Source organism: Mastomys coucha, unplaced genomic scaffold (genome assembly GCF_008632895.1).
Source record: "Mastomys coucha isolate ucsf_1 unplaced genomic scaffold, UCSF_Mcou_1 pScaffold21, whole genome shotgun sequence".
Classification (NCBI taxonomy): domain Eukaryota; kingdom Metazoa; phylum Chordata; class Mammalia; order Rodentia; family Muridae; genus Mastomys; species Mastomys coucha.
Genome location: NW_022196904.1, coordinates 16,178,073 through 16,194,697, shown reverse-complemented (window position 1 = coordinate 16,194,697; position 16,625 = coordinate 16,178,073). Strand labels below are relative to the sequence as shown.

The window sequence follows — 16,625 nt, the reverse complement described above, 5'->3', positions numbered from 1 at the left end:
CTACTGGCTGAGAAGGCCCAAGTGTCTTTGGGCCTCACCTCACTGCCCACCCCTCACTGCCAGTGAGAACGGCAGCCCCTGCTGGGTTCTGCCACCTGCTTAGCTCTCGGGTCCTCTAACATTTGTTTCCCCTGGCCTCAGACCCACTGCTGTTGGTCCCCAGCTTCAGTACCAGAGAGGAAATGGATTTACCGACCCAAGGCTCTGTGTTCTGCCTTGTGCACAGCCCCGCCCTCTAGCCCATCTTACATCTGTTCTTATAGGATGGGCACCCTAGATGAAATGTGGAGCCTCCCTCTGCCCCCAGAAGCACATGATCTCAGCCCCAGTCTCACTGCATCCTTCCCTGTTGTAGGTAAAATGAAGTGAAACCCTTTTTACCAACAAAGGGAGAAGGAATGTTGTGTCCAGGACCTCTTAGCCATGGTTGGGCTTTCCACACATCAAATCCAGAAGCCTTCTGCTTCTGTACTTTGAAATCCCGTCCTCCCCCACCCCCAAGTTTGCAGGTCTGAACTCAAACCCTTTACCTCAGATATCCAGTCTTGGGATGTAGTGACCCATGTTTATAATTCCAACATTCAGGAAGCTGAGGCAGGAAGATGGAGTCTGAGACCTGCCTGGGCTATATAAAACATGATCCCCATCTCACAACCCAAACAAGAAAACAAGCCACAGCCTCTGGCTGGGCTTTGTTCCCAGTTCTCTCTTGGGTGGGTTGTTTGGCAGGTAACCTTACCCTCAATAGCTCTGTTGTCTGTTAACTTGACTTTAATTGAAATGGAGGCATAACATATCCTAGAAAAATAAAGATTTACAATACAAACTAGACAAAGGGGCCAGGGTTGCCCCAGGGGACAAGGAAATCTTTGGTCTGGGGCTGGATCCTGGGGCTCAAGTCCAGGGAAGCAGGGAAAGGGCCCTGTGCACCCATCAACCCCTCCTCAACAGGAAGAGCTGTCTCAGTGCCACCCTGATCTCTCAGGAAATTTTGGGAAATGGTTATCAGTGGGGCTATTAATAGTGTTATAGTGAGGGTGCCGGCTGGAAATCAGCCACTTGGCAGGACCTTCTCACACTAGTACTAGGTAGAGGAGGGCAAAGTCCAAGCCAAGACCCCTAGTGCCCACACACATTGGGCAGGCAGAGCAAGGAGAGGGCTGTAACAAGATCTGCCATCAGGAGAGACAGTGCCCTGACCTGTGGTGGTCCCTCTAGCTCCTGTAAGGCTTGCAGCTCATCCAGGTAGGAGGGCTGTATGTAGTGTGGGACTTGAGACTGCATCCACTTTTCTGAGGGTCCTCCTCCTGTCCTAGCACCTTGACACCTTTGTCAGAAGTGGTTAAACGCAGGCCATCACAGTTCCAAGGGCTCCTCCACAGGCACTGACTGCAGCTGGGTCAGGACCTTGGCCTCAGCTTCTAGCCCCTCATCAACCTCAGTCCCTGCTGTAGCCCCCAGGAGCAGCCCCTGGGGGTCAGGGTCTGGCAGCCTCAGCACAGTGTGGGTGGCCTGTGTCCCCAGCCCCTCTACACCTGTGCTCAGTTCCAGCCCCGCTGGCCAGACTGGCACAGCTGCAGGTGACAGCATCAGACCCTCAGGCAGGGGTGCTGGGAAGCTGGAAAGCAGGCCAGAGGAGTCTGGAGAGAAAGGCAGGCTGGTGGCAGAGGTGACAACAGGAGCAGGTGGCAGTGGCTGAGTAGAGATTGGCCCCAGAGTGTGACCCTCTGGGAGGGTGGGGCTGGGGCCTACTGGGAGGGCTCCTTCAGGCACTGCGATAGCTGGCTCCTGCTTCAGGGGAAGGGCTAGACTTGGGGCAGGAGGCAGGACCTGGGAGACGAGCATGCTGGTGGGGAAGGTGGCAGTGAGGATGATCTTGCCCTGCTGCACAGCTACCCCAGTGACAATGGGGCTGCCAGATACAGGGTTGGCCAGGAGGAAGTTTCCTGTGGAGAAAAGAGGTGGAGTGGAAGATTCTGGGTGGCAGGCAGGGGTGCCAGTAGGCTTAACCCCAAGAAACTACCAGGTGTGAGACATCTGCCCCTCAAGCCCACTTAGACCCCTAGAAAGCAGAAAGGGTACCTGGAGCAGTGGATGAGGGAAGTTGTAGCGCAGTCACTCCCACACTAGAGTTTATCAGGTGCACATTGGCAGGCCCCGCTGCAGCTGCCACCTTCACAGGACTGCCTGGCCCAGCTGCCAACAGCTGGAGTGGCCCCACAGCCTGAGGCAGGGTTACCACCTGAGAGGTGGGCACCACCTGGGGCAAATTCAGCCGTGGGGAGGTGGGGCTCAGGCCTGTTGGGTACCCAGAAGAAGGGGAGAGTGGTACAACCTGAGGAGCAGCCACAGCAGGCACAGCTCCTGGGGTCAGGGGGAAGGTGGTGGCAGGTGGGGGGCCTGGGACTACTTGGGGCAGGGTTCCTGGGATCTCCTCTCCAGGAGTAGTCCCATGAACCCCTTTGTTTTCAGGGGCCTCAGACTGAGCCTCATCCAGTCGAACCTCTCCTGTCTGAGGGTCCAGGACCAGAGAAGTCTTGGCCTCACTGACCCCCTGGAGACTGGACTGTGGTTGAGGGGCGCCCCCTCCTCCTGTGAGTAGCAAGGGCCCCAAGCTGGGGGCCTCTCCTAGGGCCAAACTATTGATGATGACTGGGCTACCATTGAGGAGCACTGCTGGGGGGCTGCTGGCGGCCAGGAAGCTCCCATTCACTAGGATAGAGGAGGAGGCGGGGCACGTCGCAGGAGGGGTGGCCCCCGCCAGGAAGATAGAACTCTGGCTGGGGGCCTCCGCAGCCACGGAGGCCACACCCCTCTCCAGGTCCTCTGGACTGCGGCTGGACTCATCCTCCGTAGTGGGGTTGCCATCAGACTCGCTGGAAGGAAAAAGGGTTAAGACTTTTCAGGCCTGGAGGCTTCGTCGCCCTAGGGGCCGAGGCCGCCCAAGCTCCGATTCACTGTATTCGCCCTTAAAGAACCCACGCGGATCCCAGGGCCTCTACGAGCCCTGCTGGGGCTGACAGCGCGGCGGGAACGCTAAGCCGGAGGAAAGCTCGCTCTCGCTCTCGGTCGCCTTGGCCTGCAGCCGAACACCCAGGCTGCCCCAGGTCCCCTGGGTCGGTAGGCGCGTGGCTGCGGCGTGAGGCAGCAGCTTTTACTCCAGTTCTTCCACCTCCCGCCACACACACACACACACACACACACACACACCACGACGGCGTCAGAGACCAGAGCTGGAGGCCTGGCGCTGAGGTGGGAGGGGAAGGGCTTGGGTTACAGGGAAACCGGAGCCGGAGAAGGTTCACGTTTCACAACAAAGACAAGCGACAGACCACGCTGTTTGGGCTGGAGGGGGCGTGGGGGTGGGTGTGAGTAATGGTCACCGAGGGGCCAGGCTGCAGAGGCCCCCAAAGCGGGTCCCTACCCCGGGTGCCTTAGACAAAGGGCCCTTCCCCTTCCTTACCACCGCCCCTCCAGGGACACCTCACTTTCCCCACCGCCGGTCCCCATTCCTGGCACTGCAGTCCCAACTTAGAAGTAGCTGCAACAACCTCTGCCCGTGGGGCAGTGATGCCCAGAGAACCCAGGGTGTGCCTGGTCTCTTCACGCTCAGCCCATGCACTCGCCGCCGCCGCCGAGGAGGGGTGTGAAGGGTCACTCGCGCAGACTCCAGCGGCCATCGAGGAACGAGGGTCGGTCCCCTCACCTTTTGCAAGGCGCTCCACCGCCGGTCCCCGTGCGGTCGCGCTGTCGCCGGTTCTTGAACCAGTTGCTGACCTGTGTAAGCGAGAGGCCGGTGAGCGTGGCCAGGCGGCGCTTCTCGTCTGGTGTGGGATAGCGGTTGCCGCGGTAGCAGGCCTTGAGCGCGGCTCGCGAGCGCTCCTTGAAGCAGTAGACGGTCTCCTCGCCATCCCAGATGGTCTTGGGCAGAGGGAACTTCTTGCGCAGCCGGTATTTGTCCACCGCGCCCAGCGCACGGCCACGGGCCCGCTCGGCCTCGTGGTAGCGCGCCCGCAGGTAGAGGTCCTGCAGGAAGGCGTGGTGGGCGGCGGGGAAAGGGCGGCTCTCGAGAAGTTGGTAGAGCTCGGCGTATTCCCCGCGCTGGAAGGCCACCAGGGCCCGCGCGCGCAGCACCGGATCGCTGCCACGTAGGCGCTCGGCCGGGGGCAGCGCGCCCAGGAAGCGGCTCAAGCGGCCGGCGTGGCCCGCCTGCAGCAGCGCCTCGCACACGCATGCCACCTGCTCGGACGAGAAGCGAAGGCCAGCGGGCGCCTCGGTCACGGTCTCCCGGGGAGACCCCGGGTCGCTCGTGGACCCAGAGTCCGCCGCTGCCGCCGCCGCGTCTCCCGCCCCGGCCGCCGCCGCCGCCGCCTCCCCCTCGGCTGCCTGCAGAGTCTGCAGAAGCTGGCGCGCTTCCTCCTCCTGCTGCTCGGTCGCCGCCGCCGCCTCCCCCCGAGCCGCCGGCCCCGCGCTCGGCTCGGCAGGCGAGGTAGCCATGTTTGGCAACTTTGGGAAGTTCCTCCCTCCTCTGCCGCCTCCCGCGGGCTTCCCCAGCCCCCTCCTCCGCCCAGCCCTCCTCGCCTCCCCTCCGTCCCCTCGCGGTCTTCTGGTCCCCTCCCAAAGACTAGACCCAGCTCTGCACTCGGGTCTGTCCCTGTCCCTGTATGTCCGCCCCCCTCCCCGGCTGTCAGGAGTCTTTGTTTTCCCTCGGTCTCTGGCCGCGCTTTCGGCCTTCCCCCGGGTGTGCCTCGGACTCAGGGCCTCAGTTTCCCTATCAGAGCAACGGAGAAGGTTATGGGCCGTCCAGGAGGGTTAAGGGCGCGAAGCCGCTTCGATTTCCCGGATCCCCTGAAGGGCCCCCCCTCCCTTCCCATCTCTGCGCCGTGCTCCGCCCCTCGGAATTCCCGGCCCCGCGGGTAGGCTGTGGATCTAGCTGGGAGGAGGGGCGGGGAGACGCGCTAGAAAGTTTGCAGCAACTTTTCTGGAGCTCCGATCAGAGGAGCGGATGCGCGTGGCTTGCGCAGGCGCAGTGAGATGATGGCCGGCGCGCTGCTGGCCCAACCCCCTAACTTTTCCAAGCTTGAGTTGCACAGCTGGGTCACAGCTGGGGGGGAGGGTGGGGGGCGGTGGTGTCTCTGGTGGCTTGTTGCTCTTCTCCTACTGGCTGAATGCCTAAGCCCCACCCTCCAGCCTGATTCGTGCGCTTTGCCTCCCACTAGCTCCCACTCAAGTCATTGGTTGTCTCTACTGGACTCTCCATTGGCCTGCGGGGCGGTTTTCTTTCCACATCAGAGAGATGGCGCGGGATTTAGGGCCGACCAGAAGTATTTTATTCGCAAGGGTCGGGAGTGGAGGTCGTAGGTGGGGACAGACAATAAATATCGAGGAATGTCGAGTTTCAGTGCATCCAAAACGTGGGTCCTGGCGTCTGTCAGTGAGTCAGAGAACAAGGTCAATAAATACCCACACTGCCTTGGGGGTGTGTGCGGCTGTCGTTCCGATGGGAAGAGTGCGGGAGTGTACGCAAGGAAGGAGTTGCAGCAACCCCCAGGAGTGAGGCTGTCGGAAGCCAAAGACTCCGTGTGTGCTGGCAGAGGTCTCGTAGATCCTTCGTTACGGGAATGGGATGTTCCTGGGGGTAAGGGGCTCATGCTTATGGCTCGTGACCGATGGCTGGGGGAGTGAAAAGTGAAATCGGATGAGTTGAGCAGTTTGCCCATCCACGTCGGGGCTGAGTAAAGAGTGGTCGGCGAATGCCCGGCTGCAGCGGCGGCGGCCTGGCTACCAGCTCCGCAGGAACCGGGATGCTGGGCACGAGCCCTTTTCCTCCCTCCCCGGCCGCCAGGGGGCGGGCCCGGATCATAGGAGCGGAGCTGGGTGGTGACCCTGGCTCACAGAAGTGTGGAGCAGAGCGGTGAGGGTGGGGGTGAGGATGGGCACGGAGACGCTCTAGGTCGTTCCCTGGTCACTCGACCTTCCTAGGAGGCCTAAATGAAAGGATGGCTTGGAGTCTCAGGGTTCAGGGGGAGAAGGTGGCTCCCGGGAAACACCAGACTGGGGTGAGGCTGCCGGTATAGGCCACCAACCCAGTGCAGCCCAGTGTGGCGGCAGCAGCCAGAGCAGCGGCGAACAGGAGCAGGCAACGCGCCTCGGATAGGCCAGGCCTAGGGATCTGCAGGCGAGAAGGTTGGATCAGCACTAGGCCACAGGGGCCCGCTGGCTCCTAGGAGCCGCCCAGCCTATACCCATAGATGGGCCTCTGAGCGCATCTCTGGTCCCCACAGCCCACAGCTAAAGTTGGTCTGATCTCAAGACTGAGCTGTTGGAACTCATCATTGGCTACTTAGCAGCAACCTGTGCTGATTGGCCGCCCGAGTACCCTCCCTCCTTGCGGTTGGCCGAGCTCCACAGAGGCACAGCAAGCAGTGGTGACACTCAGTGGGCAGAGCTAGGCAGAGGCCCGCGGCGGGTGGAAGTGGGACATACCCTGGCAGGGAGCAGCAGGTGACGGCGGTGCAAGGGGCCTGGCCCCACCAGCGGGCACTGGCCCACAGCCACGGCCGGGGGGCCATCTAGCTGGAGAGAGAAGGGACAGGTGACCCGATCGGAGCCCAGCCCCACAGCCCTCAGCAGCAGGGCGAGAGGCAGTGCGGGAATCTAGTTGAGGCCAGAACGGGAGTCTAGGGAGTTCCCTTGGGGAGGATTTGGAGAAAAGCCTGAAACGAGGGAGCGCTGGTAGACAGTGCATGCTGAATGAATGAGCAAAGGGCATCTTTTTTCTGGAACCCCCAAGGAGGGTGGACCCTAAATGTGGACGGAAGACGGGCTGTGGGTAGCTGATCTAAGAGGGAGGTCGGAGAGGAAAGAGAGGGGTCTTACATGGGAAGGTGGATCCGTGGCCCGGGGACTGGGAACCCCCGTGACGGCTGGAAGGAGAAGAGAGAGGTGTATGGAGCGTGGAGGATGGAGAAGGGCAGTGGCGCAGCTGCAGTGCCCCAGCCTGGACTCCTCCCCAGCCCCGAGGATTCACACACCCAACGTGCCCCCATCTCCACCCGGCGCCCTCCTGACTGGGGGCGGGTGAGGGACTCGCCTGCGGCTCCTGGAGCCTGCAGCATCTCCATCCGCTCCTGTAGCTGCCGAACATGCGCCTCCAGATCTCGGTTCCGGACCTCGGCCTCCTGTAGTTGGCTGCGGAAGGACAGGAGAGTGAGCCCAACGAGAATGTAAGGGTTGCTGCTCTCCTCTCCCCTCAGTACCTTGACCCCGACCTGGAGAAGTTCTGGTTGGCGGTGCGGATGGCCTCCAGCTCGCGGCTCAAGCTCTGCCTGGTGAGAACCTCTTCTTCCAGGGCTTCCTGGAGCTCTCGCAGTGTCACCATGGTATCTGCCTCAGCCGCAGGGACAGGGACAGCTACTAGGTCGGCCTCTTCAGCCTGTCGGTGAGCATCACAGTTGGGACCTGGAGCTGGATCAGTCCCGCACTTCCCTCCCCCAACCCCCTCCCCCCATTCCTGGGTCTCTGGGGACAGTCTAGTCAACATGGGAACTGAAGGGCTGGAGTCAGAAGTTTAGCATCCCTCCCAGCTCCACAGTGCTTCTGACAAACCTGGCTTTACCCTTAGATTTCCCCAGTTTGTGTCTTGTCACTTTCTGCAACCCCCACTCCTCTTTCCAATGCCACCCACCTATCTGTAGCTTTTAAGAACCAGCAACCCACCCGATGGCCTCTCATCTTTGTTCACCAACTGACCGTAAGAACCTCAGACTCCTCCAGGTGGTTGGCAGTCCCTCCCTCCCAGGCCTGGGTTGGTGTTGTTTTCTGACCCTACCCTCATGCCAGGAGAAGATCTACCTCTGAGCTATCCCTAGTTCTCTTCTTTGTTCTTTATTCCAAGACAGGGTCTCATTACTTAATTGGAGCAAGCTTGAATTTGGGATCTTTCTGAAGCCTGTGCCTCCTGTGTAGCTAGGGTTACAGAATGTGGTGTTGGGCCAGCTGGGGGCAGTGTCTTACTGAATTACAGGCTGGCAGTTGGCACTGCAGGTACACCCACCTCTCAGTCTACTCACCACTTGATCCGGTGGGGACACTGGGGTCTGCAAGTCTGACCCAGGCAAGTGCAGGGCCTCTAGTTCCATAGGGGTGGGGTCCGTGACCTGATTGTCTCTGAGAAGAGGAAGAGGCTGCCAAACGGGGATCTGGGACTCCCCGGCCTGTGGGCACAGGCCAGGCTCCTGAGACCCCTTGGCTAAAGAAGGTGTAGAGAAGAGAAAAGACTGCCAGGCTGCAGCACCTTGGCTGCCTTGCTGGCTGGCTGAGCAATACAACTCTGCAGAAGGTGGGCTGGGTCCAGCATGCTCTAAGGAGCATGGGATGCTGCTTGCTAATCATGAAATAAGTTGTCCTTACCTGTGCAGGCCTGAGCCATGCCTGATGGTGGGTACTATGTGAGCATCCTCTAAGTGTTCCCTGCTTCCCAGCTTACTCCTAAAAGCAGTCTCTTCATTTAATTTTTATTTTGTGGCAATGGGGATTAATCCCAGGGCCTCATAAATACTAGGTAAGTTCTCTTTGTTGTTGAGACAGGGTTTCTCTGTGCAGCCCTGGCTGTCCTGGAACTCACTCTGTAGACCAGGCTGGCCTCAAATGCAGAGATCCTCCTGCCTCTGCCTCCCAAGTGCTGAGATTAAAGGCTGGCACCACACCTGGCCAGGCCTTTCTTTTTTCTTTTCTTGTACACTGTGCTGAGACCTTAGCAGCTGAGCTGCAGCTCCAGCCCAATGCTAGGGATGCTCTCTTGGATGGAGCCATGCTCCCAGCCCATGACAAACTGTCTTTCCTGAATAACTCATTTCTCTTTTTTCCAGCACCAGGCTTGCCTTAAACTTGTGATCTTCCTACATCCGATGCCCCAATACTGGGACTGCAAGTGTGTGCCATACATGCCTGACCAATAACGAATGTTTGTATGTTTGTTTGGTATTTTGAAACAAGCTCTCACTCTGTATCTTTAGCCCAGGCTGGCCTCAAACTTGCGGTGATCCTCCAGTCTCAGCTTCCTCAATGGTAGGGTTATAGGGTTATATTGCCTAGCAATAGTGGATGCTATTTATCTTTTGTTTCTTTAGACAGAGTCTCTTGTAGACCAGGCTAGCCTTAGATTACTATATAGCCCAGGATGATCTTGAACTTCTGATCCTCTTGCCTCCACCTTCTAGTGCTGGGATTATAGGTTTGTAGCACCACAGCCAACCTAATGGATGCTTTTAAAAGGCTGTATTGACTAGGCATAGTGGTGCATGCCCATAAATCATAGCACTCCAAGGCCAGCTCAGACTATATTAATGATATCCTGCCTCAGAAAACAAGGCAGAAAACTTTTAAAAACTTAAAAGTTGTATTATTATTATGTGCTCCAACTGTGTTCTTAAAATAAACTGTCAAGATTTCAGGTTTGTTTTTCTAAGATCCTGGGTTCTGTGGCACGTCTTAGAACCATGAAGGTCAAAAGCAGGCTTCTGTCAGGCTGAGTCTAAGATTCTTAGGTTATAGAACTGAACTGAATGAAATGTTTCTGTGCAATGGGCAGGATGGCCAGAGCTATGAAATGGAGAGACCCAGTCTCAAAAAGCAAAACAAAAATAAGCAAAGTACATGTGTACCTGCTTTCCTAGCCTTATGTCCACTTGATACAACAAGCTAGAGTCATCAAGTCATCAGAGAGGAGGGATCCTTAATTAAGAAAATGCCTCTACAGGGCAGGAGAGATGGCTCAGAGGTTAAGAGCACTGACTGCTCTTCCAGAGGTCCTGAGTTCAATTCCCAGCAACCACATGGTGGCTCACAACCATCTGTAATGGGATCCGATGCCCTCTTCTGGTGTGTCTGAAGACAGTGACAGTGTACTTACATATATAAAATAAATACATAAGACCAGCCTGGTCTACAGAATGAATCCCAAGACAGTCAGAGCTACATAGTAAGACCCTGTCTCTAAAAGACTAAAACAAGAAAGAAAAAAAAGGAAAATGCCTCAAAAGATCAAGCTACAGGCAAGCCTGTAGGGCATTTTCTTAACTAGTGATTATGGGGGAGAACTCAGCCCATTGTGGGTGGAGCCATCACTGGCCTGGTGGTCCTGGGTTCTACAAGGATCAAGCCAGAGGCAATCAGCTTCCAGTCCCTGCCCTGTGTGAGGTCCTGTCCCTGCCCTGTGTGAGGCCCTGCCCTGACTCCCATCAGTGATGGCTGCCATGTGGAAGTGTAAACCAAATAAACCCTCCCCAACTTGCTTATGGTCATGGCTCATCACAGCAGCAGAAACCCTAATTTTGACAGCTCCTAAGAATACCTGGTTGGAAGACTGAGCCTCAAATTGGCTGAGCTAAGCCTGCACACAGGCCCCAGCAGGGGGCAGTCATGCTTACCTGAAGGCCATGCAAGAGTAGGAGTAACCCACGAAAGGCAGGTGGACCCCAAGTGGCATGTCTTCCTGCATGTCTGACAGTGTCTCCTAGGAAGAGGTACAGGGCTCTTGTGGCCAGCAGTTATCCGAGATGGCCCTTCTCCCTTCTATGTCCATGGCATAACTGCTCCCACTAAACAAACTCCATCATTTTCTCTTCTATCTTGTTGCTTCCTGTCCGGGCTCTGCCCACACTAGAGTTTTCTCTCTGCACGTGGCCCAAGGCAGGATCTAGAGCTTGTTAAAATGCAGAGAGCACTCGCCTGAGAAAAGGTCTCCTGCATCTCCTGCATCCTTCTGGGCTCAGCTCAGTCTCCTCCTCCAGGAAGCCCTCCAGCACCTTCCAGGCTGGGTCAAGAGCCCAGCCCACCTGCGTTCCATTTTACTACTACCAAGAGTGAGGCCTCACTCACTGTCTTGGGGACTGGTCACCTGTGTGTCCTCACACCTGAGTGGACACATGGTAGTGCTCTAGGATAATAATTTGGGACCCAGGAAAGTCATCACCCCCTCCCTTTTTTTTTTTTTTTTTTTTAATTTTTCAAGGGAGGGTTTCACTGTATAATCCTGACTGACCTGGAAGCCATTATGTAGACCATGATGGCCTTGATTTACCAGAGATTCACCTGCCTCTGCCTATGAAGTCCTGGGGTTAAAGGTGTGTACCACCACACCTGGCCAATCACCCCAATTTTATGGAAGAGGCTAGAGAAATCCCCTCAACCCATCAGGAACTGAAGGTACGTACCCCGCCCCCGCTCACCATGGCAGTGAGCCGGTCCTCCACCACATCGAAATTGCATGTGTCCGTGGCACCCTCGAAGTCTGGTGTAAAGGGGGGTACACTGTCTCGGAGACCCTCCCAATCAAGGCCAAAGAAGAAAGGGTGTTCCTGGAAATCACCTGCCCCACCTCGACCTAGCCTCATCTCAGCAGGGCACAGCAGCCCACGAATGAGGTCCTGAGCTTCCTCAGGGACACCTGTGTCCGACAGCGGCAGAGACAAGTGTTCCTGTTTAGAAAGAAAAGCAAGAGTCAGCCCTGGGCTGCAGAGCACTGGCTGCTCTTGCAGAGCAATCAAGGTTTGGTTTCCCAACACCCAACATGGCAGCAGACAACAGTCCGTGACTCTAGTTCCAAAGGACCCCACGCCCTCTGACCTTCGCACACCTACTAAGTGCATAGACATACATGCATGGAAGTCAGTCTGGGAGCATAAGCCACTAAGTCAGCCTCCCTGCATGGTGCCCATGCTCACCCTGTAATGCACAATTTTGGCATATGTCTCGGCTGTGGAGTCCGCGTAGAAGGGTGTCTGCCCATAGAACATTTCATAGGCGAACACGCCCAGTGCCCACCAGTCACACTCGGGCCCGTAGCTGCCTGCTCCAGGCCCTCCGCCAACAGCCTGCAGAATCTCAGGAGACAAGTAGTCCGGAGTGCCCACAGCCACCAGCGACCTCACCTGTGCCAACCAGACCCGAATGCTTAAAACCTTTTCCCCCGCTGTCCAGACCCGGCACACGGGACATCTCCGACCAAGCTCTCCTCCTGCTCTTCACCCCAGTCCCGCCCCCTAATCTGGTCCTTCACCAATGGGGAGAGTTTCGCTAGGCTCTTCCTACCGTTCCATCGGGCTGCAGTTTGAGGCAGGAGCCGAAGTCTGCCAGGCGAATGTGCCCACATCGGTCCAGCAGAATGTTATCTGGTTTGATGTCCCTGTGCATAGAGAGAAGAGGGGAAGTAGAGAAGAGGGGAAGTGTGCTTCCTTGAAAACCTTCCCTCTTAGGTCCGTCCCATCAACTCGATCTGCTTCCACCCCAACCAGGATTCTACAATTCTAGACCCCAGTCCTGTCCCCAACGGGATCCGACCTTCAGGTACCCTTCCTTCCCACACAAACTCTGCTAACCCTCCAAGGGCCCAGCCACGCCCACCTGTGCACGTAGCCCAGCCGGTGCACCGAGTCTATGGCCATGACAATCTCGGCCAGGTAGAAGCGCGCCATCTCAGCGGGGATCCGCTCCCCAAACTTGCTCAGCAGCGTTAGCAGGTCCCCGCCCACGTAGTATTCCATGACCAGGTACTGGGAGCGGGTGTGTCACAGGGGTTTGGTAGCCCCCAAGACTCCCAAAGACACCCCGTTCCCAAGCATAGAGCACCCCCGCACAGTGAGAGCGCCCCATCCGAAGGCCAAACCAGCTATCACTCCTGTCTCAACGAAGGTCCCTCCTGTATCTGAGACACAATCCTATCCGCCCCCCAGCCTACAGCAGCTTCTCCCTTCTCCAGCCTTCTTGACTTGGGGCGATGTAACTGTCACTCTTCCCTGGTCGCCTGAACCCGGAGCTCACCAGGTAGTTCTCATCCTGGAAGGCAAAGTGCAGCTGTGTGATCCAGCGCCGGTCCCCTTTCACTAATACATCCCTTTCTTCTCGGAAGCACGACACCTGTGAGATAGGAGAGAAGCTGCAGGAGGTGAGTTGGAGGGATAAGCGCGCCGCCCTCATCCCTGGCCCTCACCTCGCCTCTCTTCAGCATGTCCCACTTATTCATAATCTTCATGGCATACACTTGGCCCGTCTGTTTCATCTTCACCACCGCTACCTAAATGCGGAACCAGGATGACAGCAGAGGTGGCAGGGAAAACAGCAAGGCTCACCCAGACAGGGCTCCACCCTTATCTCCACCCAACCTTAGCCACGCCCCCACTCACACTGCCCACTGACCACAAGCCCCGCCTCCACCCAGCCTTAAATTCAAGCTCATTCATCAAATTTTTAAAGCTCTGCCCCAGCTGTTATGCCCCACCCACCTCAAATAAAGTTCCATTCCCAGGCCACTCAAGACTCACCTCGCTGAACGCCCCACGCCCGATCACCTTCAAAATCTCAAAGTCATCCCTCTGCAGTCGGACCTCCTTAAGCCTTGCTGCAATGGGCTCCACTGGGTGGGGGTGGAGGGAGAAGAACCAAGGGTCACCAGAATACTAGTGGCAAGGGCGGAGACTTTATAGCCTCCTTCCTTCTGCCCCTTTAATCGGCTTTAGGATTCTGCTTTCAAGACCTCTGTGATGTTTGCGGGACCCAGAACTCCCTGTTTCCACAGGGCTGCAGGGCAGAGAGGGAGGCAAAGAGAGAAGCTGGAGCATAAAGGCCCTTCACTCCCACGTGATGATCAGGGTGCTAAGTCAGGTCACCCGGGGCTCTCATTTAACTTCTGGGGCCACAGCCTCAAACTAGAGCTGTGTCTAGCACAGCCAGCAGGAACGACGAAGTGTGTTGGAAGGGTATTCTTGGTTTCCAAAGAGTGCAGGAAAGTCTTCTTATAGGCAAAGCTCCAGGAGATAAGGACCTGTGCTAGGGTGGCTCAGTCGGAGGGAGGGTAGCTACGTCTGAGGCTGGCGACTGGGGGTAGGGGGTGGGCAGAGGGAGGTCAGGTCTCCCTTAGGAAAGCTGTCAGGACTGGGAGTAAGGATGGAGGAGGAACGTGTGGGGAAGAGGGGAGGTGGGGGTCGCAGAGAAGAAAGGGGTTCGGGAAAGTGGGCAGACAGGGAAGATACAACTAGGGCCAAGGCTGAGGATTGGGGGGGTGGGGGGAGGAGAGAGCCAAGGCGTTGAGCCCTTTTAAGGCAGTGGGAACCCAGGCCCCCTCCCCCGCCCAGGCCTGGCAGGGGAGGGGCCCACAGGATGCTGCTCAGGCCACAAAAGGACTGCTCTTTCCCAGAGGATCAGACCCCCTGCCCCCACCCCAGTTCTCAGTTTACCCTCCCAGCCCAGCCCCATCCTATTCTGCAAAAGGCAGGTTGAGGGAGACATTGAGGGCTGAAGAGGAAAAAAAGTCTTTCACAGGCTTAGTGGTCTAACCCATGGCCTCCACCTTTCCATCTGTGAAATGGAGGAGGACGGGAGAATGAGCTAGGGTCATAGACATGGGCAGACAGCCAAGGACCAAGACCAGGACCCTTAATGATAGGCACAGAGCAACAAAACAGGATGTTACTTGTAAGGAAGTTGGGATAAGCTGGAGCTTTGGCTGAATGTTGAGCAGGGGCAGAAAAGGCTCCAGGCCTGTCCACTAGGCCTGAGAAGGCCTTTGGGGAAGGGCATCACAGGGGAATCAGAGGTCCTGAGCTAGGACCATGAAAGCAGATGAGAAGCCCACAAAGGCTGGGAGGGATCAAGATGCTAGGGATGGGCACACTCAGAAGCTGAAGTTGTTCCTTCCTCCTTAATTTGGGGAACAGAAGGGGTGCTCGGTGGCGCCTGTCTGCCGGGCTGGGTCTCCCCCAGGGCCTCTGTGAGTCACTGTGCCCTCATAGCTCCTGGACACCTGTCAGGGCAGCTGGAGAGGCAGACACCAAACACCTGCCTATGGGCCACACCCTGGCAGCTGCCCCACGCTGTCCCTCCCCATACTCTGGGAAACCAGGCAGGCGTGGGGGATGTTTAAAGCCCGTTTGAGGAGTCAAGGGTCCTAGAAAGGAAAGACAGGTCCTAGTGTGGGTGCAGAGATAGCAGGAGGCTGTGCCCACCCCAGCCTACACTGGCTAAGTCACTGATCCTGGTGCCCCACCAGGGGAGCTTGGGATCAAGTCCTGAGCTCTGCTTGGCTCCCTTACAAAAAGATCTCTCCAGGCCCTACTGCCCCTCCACAGCCCACTCTTGCCCTGTAGACCCCACCTCTGCCTTGCAGCCCACCTCAGGCTTCCTGTCCATACTCACCCCATTGCAAGAAGTCGGCCACATACTTGTCCTGGGCTAGGTGGGAGGCGCCCAGCTCCTGGTGGACGCCCAGGAGAAGGTCGAGCAGGGGCTCCAGTCCCAGGAAGCCTGGGTCCAGCACCAACTGCTGGAGCTGCCTCAGCCGCACTTCGGCTGACATGTTGGGCAGGCAACACCATGGCCCCTCCCCGGGCCGGAGCTCGGGGTCTTCCCGTCACGGGGCCTGGCTGCCCCTGTCCAGGCCCCAGAACCCTGGCTGCATATCTGCCTGTCCTGACTATCCCTTGGGTCTCTCTGGCCAGTTCGATGCTAGAGGCCTCCTCCTCTTTTCTCCACCCCTTGGCCCAGCCCCCCTCCCGCCTCCCAGCTTTAACCCCTCCTGAGCCAACACACCCCAACTCCCTTCTTCCTGAGCCCCTCAAAACTCTTCAGTGCCCAGTGTCAGGAGACTGAGTAAGAGTCCAGGGTTGCTCCCCCACCCCACCCCTGCATGGCCTCTACCCACCCATAAAGTGAGCACAGGGAGTTACAGGTGTGAAGTGTCAGTTCCCAGAAGAGCCAGTCTGTAGACTCAGAGCTGGGAGGGTGGGGAAAAGGGCTGATGCCTGGGCCTACAGGGAGGTGGGGGTAGGCCAGGGGCAGCTTCTTCGTGACTCAGCAATGGATTCCGACTTTGGGACAGTTAAATTTAGCCCCTGTGCCTGCTGTATTACACCCCCCCTCCTTTTTTTGGCAGGAGGTAGAAGGAAGATCGGGAGAGAGCTTGCTCACCCGCCAGGGCCAGGGGTGACCTGCTGGCCTGAGCCTGGGGGGAGGCAAGTGGTGGATCCAGGCCCTCCTTAAGCAAAAGAGACCCCAAAATAGCTCCTTGGCCACAAGCCGGAGCAGCCACATTCCTGCCTGGGCTAGGATTAGAGACAGAAACATTTTGGGGGTTGAAGGCGGAGCTGCCTGGACAGCCAGCCAGGAGACATGTTAGCTTCTTTCTAGGGTGGCCAGTTCTCTGGGGAGGAAACTATGACCTCCAGCTGGCACTAGATGGCCAGTCATAAAAGGGCCAGGAGCAACAGACTACAATGGCATGTCCAGAGGAGTCAGTGAGTGCAGATCAATTCCCAGCATCCTCCTCTCCCCAAGGAGAGCGTGCTTGGATAGTCCTGGTGTTTAAAACAAGTTTCAAACATCTCCAAGGACCTAGTAGTAAGGCCATTTCAGCCTCTTGACTCTGAGGGTCAAGACTCATCTTCCAGAGAGCTCTCTGCTCAGGGCTAGTGGATGGGGAGGCAGCTAAGATTGGGCTTCCTTTGGTCAGAGCACAGCTCGGAGGCCAAGTACTACAACCCTCACCCTACCCTGCCCCAGGGAACAGAAACACTGTGCAAACAAGGACTTTAGTATAAATAACAGGTCCAGGGGAACAAGGAGGGCCCTGG

At 57.4% G+C, this 16,625-nt stretch overlaps 3 protein-coding genes across 7 annotated transcripts in view; 1 reads left to right on the top strand and 2 right to left on the bottom strand.

Moving 5' to 3' along the window:
• Positions 1-826, top strand: part of Bhmg1 (basic helix-loop-helix and HMG-box containing 1) — a 23,999-nt gene extending 23,173 nt beyond the window's left edge. The window contains exon 14 of the mRNA XM_031384117.1: positions 3-826. Within this exon, the coding sequence (XP_031239977.1) occupies positions 3-66 (64 nt within the window). The 3' untranslated portion in view covers positions 67-826. The remainder of the gene's footprint in view (positions 1-2) is intronic.
• Positions 750-4,881, bottom strand: Six5 (SIX homeobox 5). The gene is made up of 3 exons (XM_031385523.1): positions 3,707-4,881; positions 2,083-2,876; positions 750-1,946 (listed from the first exon to the last, which is right to left on the bottom strand). The coding sequence occupies exons 1-3, from the start codon at positions 4,495-4,497 to the stop codon at positions 1,357-1,359; spliced, it is 2,175 nt and encodes a 724-aa protein (XP_031241383.1). The 5' UTR covers positions 4,498-4,881; the 3' UTR covers positions 750-1,356.
• Positions 4,882-5,307: 426 nt separating this feature from the next.
• On the bottom strand, positions 5,308-15,497 carry Dmpk (DM1 protein kinase). 5 transcript variants are annotated; one of them, XM_031385518.1, is made up of 15 exons: positions 15,193-15,352; positions 13,323-13,414; positions 12,992-13,075; positions 12,823-12,918; positions 12,406-12,554; positions 12,094-12,187; positions 11,727-11,933; positions 11,217-11,480; positions 10,431-10,516; positions 8,073-8,169; positions 7,272-7,435; positions 7,094-7,191; positions 6,880-6,926; positions 6,487-6,572; positions 5,308-6,172 (listed from the first exon to the last, which is right to left on the bottom strand). In XM_031385518.1, the coding sequence occupies exons 1-15, from the start codon at positions 15,350-15,352 to the stop codon at positions 6,013-6,015; spliced, it is 1,884 nt and encodes a 627-aa protein (XP_031241378.1). In that variant the 3' UTR covers positions 5,308-6,012. The 5 variants fall into 5 exon arrangements, with proteins under 5 accessions (XP_031241378.1, XP_031241382.1, XP_031241379.1 ...); XM_031385519.1 differs by having other exon boundaries at positions 5,314-6,172; positions 6,487-6,576; positions 15,193-15,497; XM_031385520.1 differs by having other exon boundaries at positions 5,314-6,172; positions 11,232-11,480; positions 15,193-15,488.
• Positions 15,498-16,625: the final 1,128 nt, after the last annotated feature.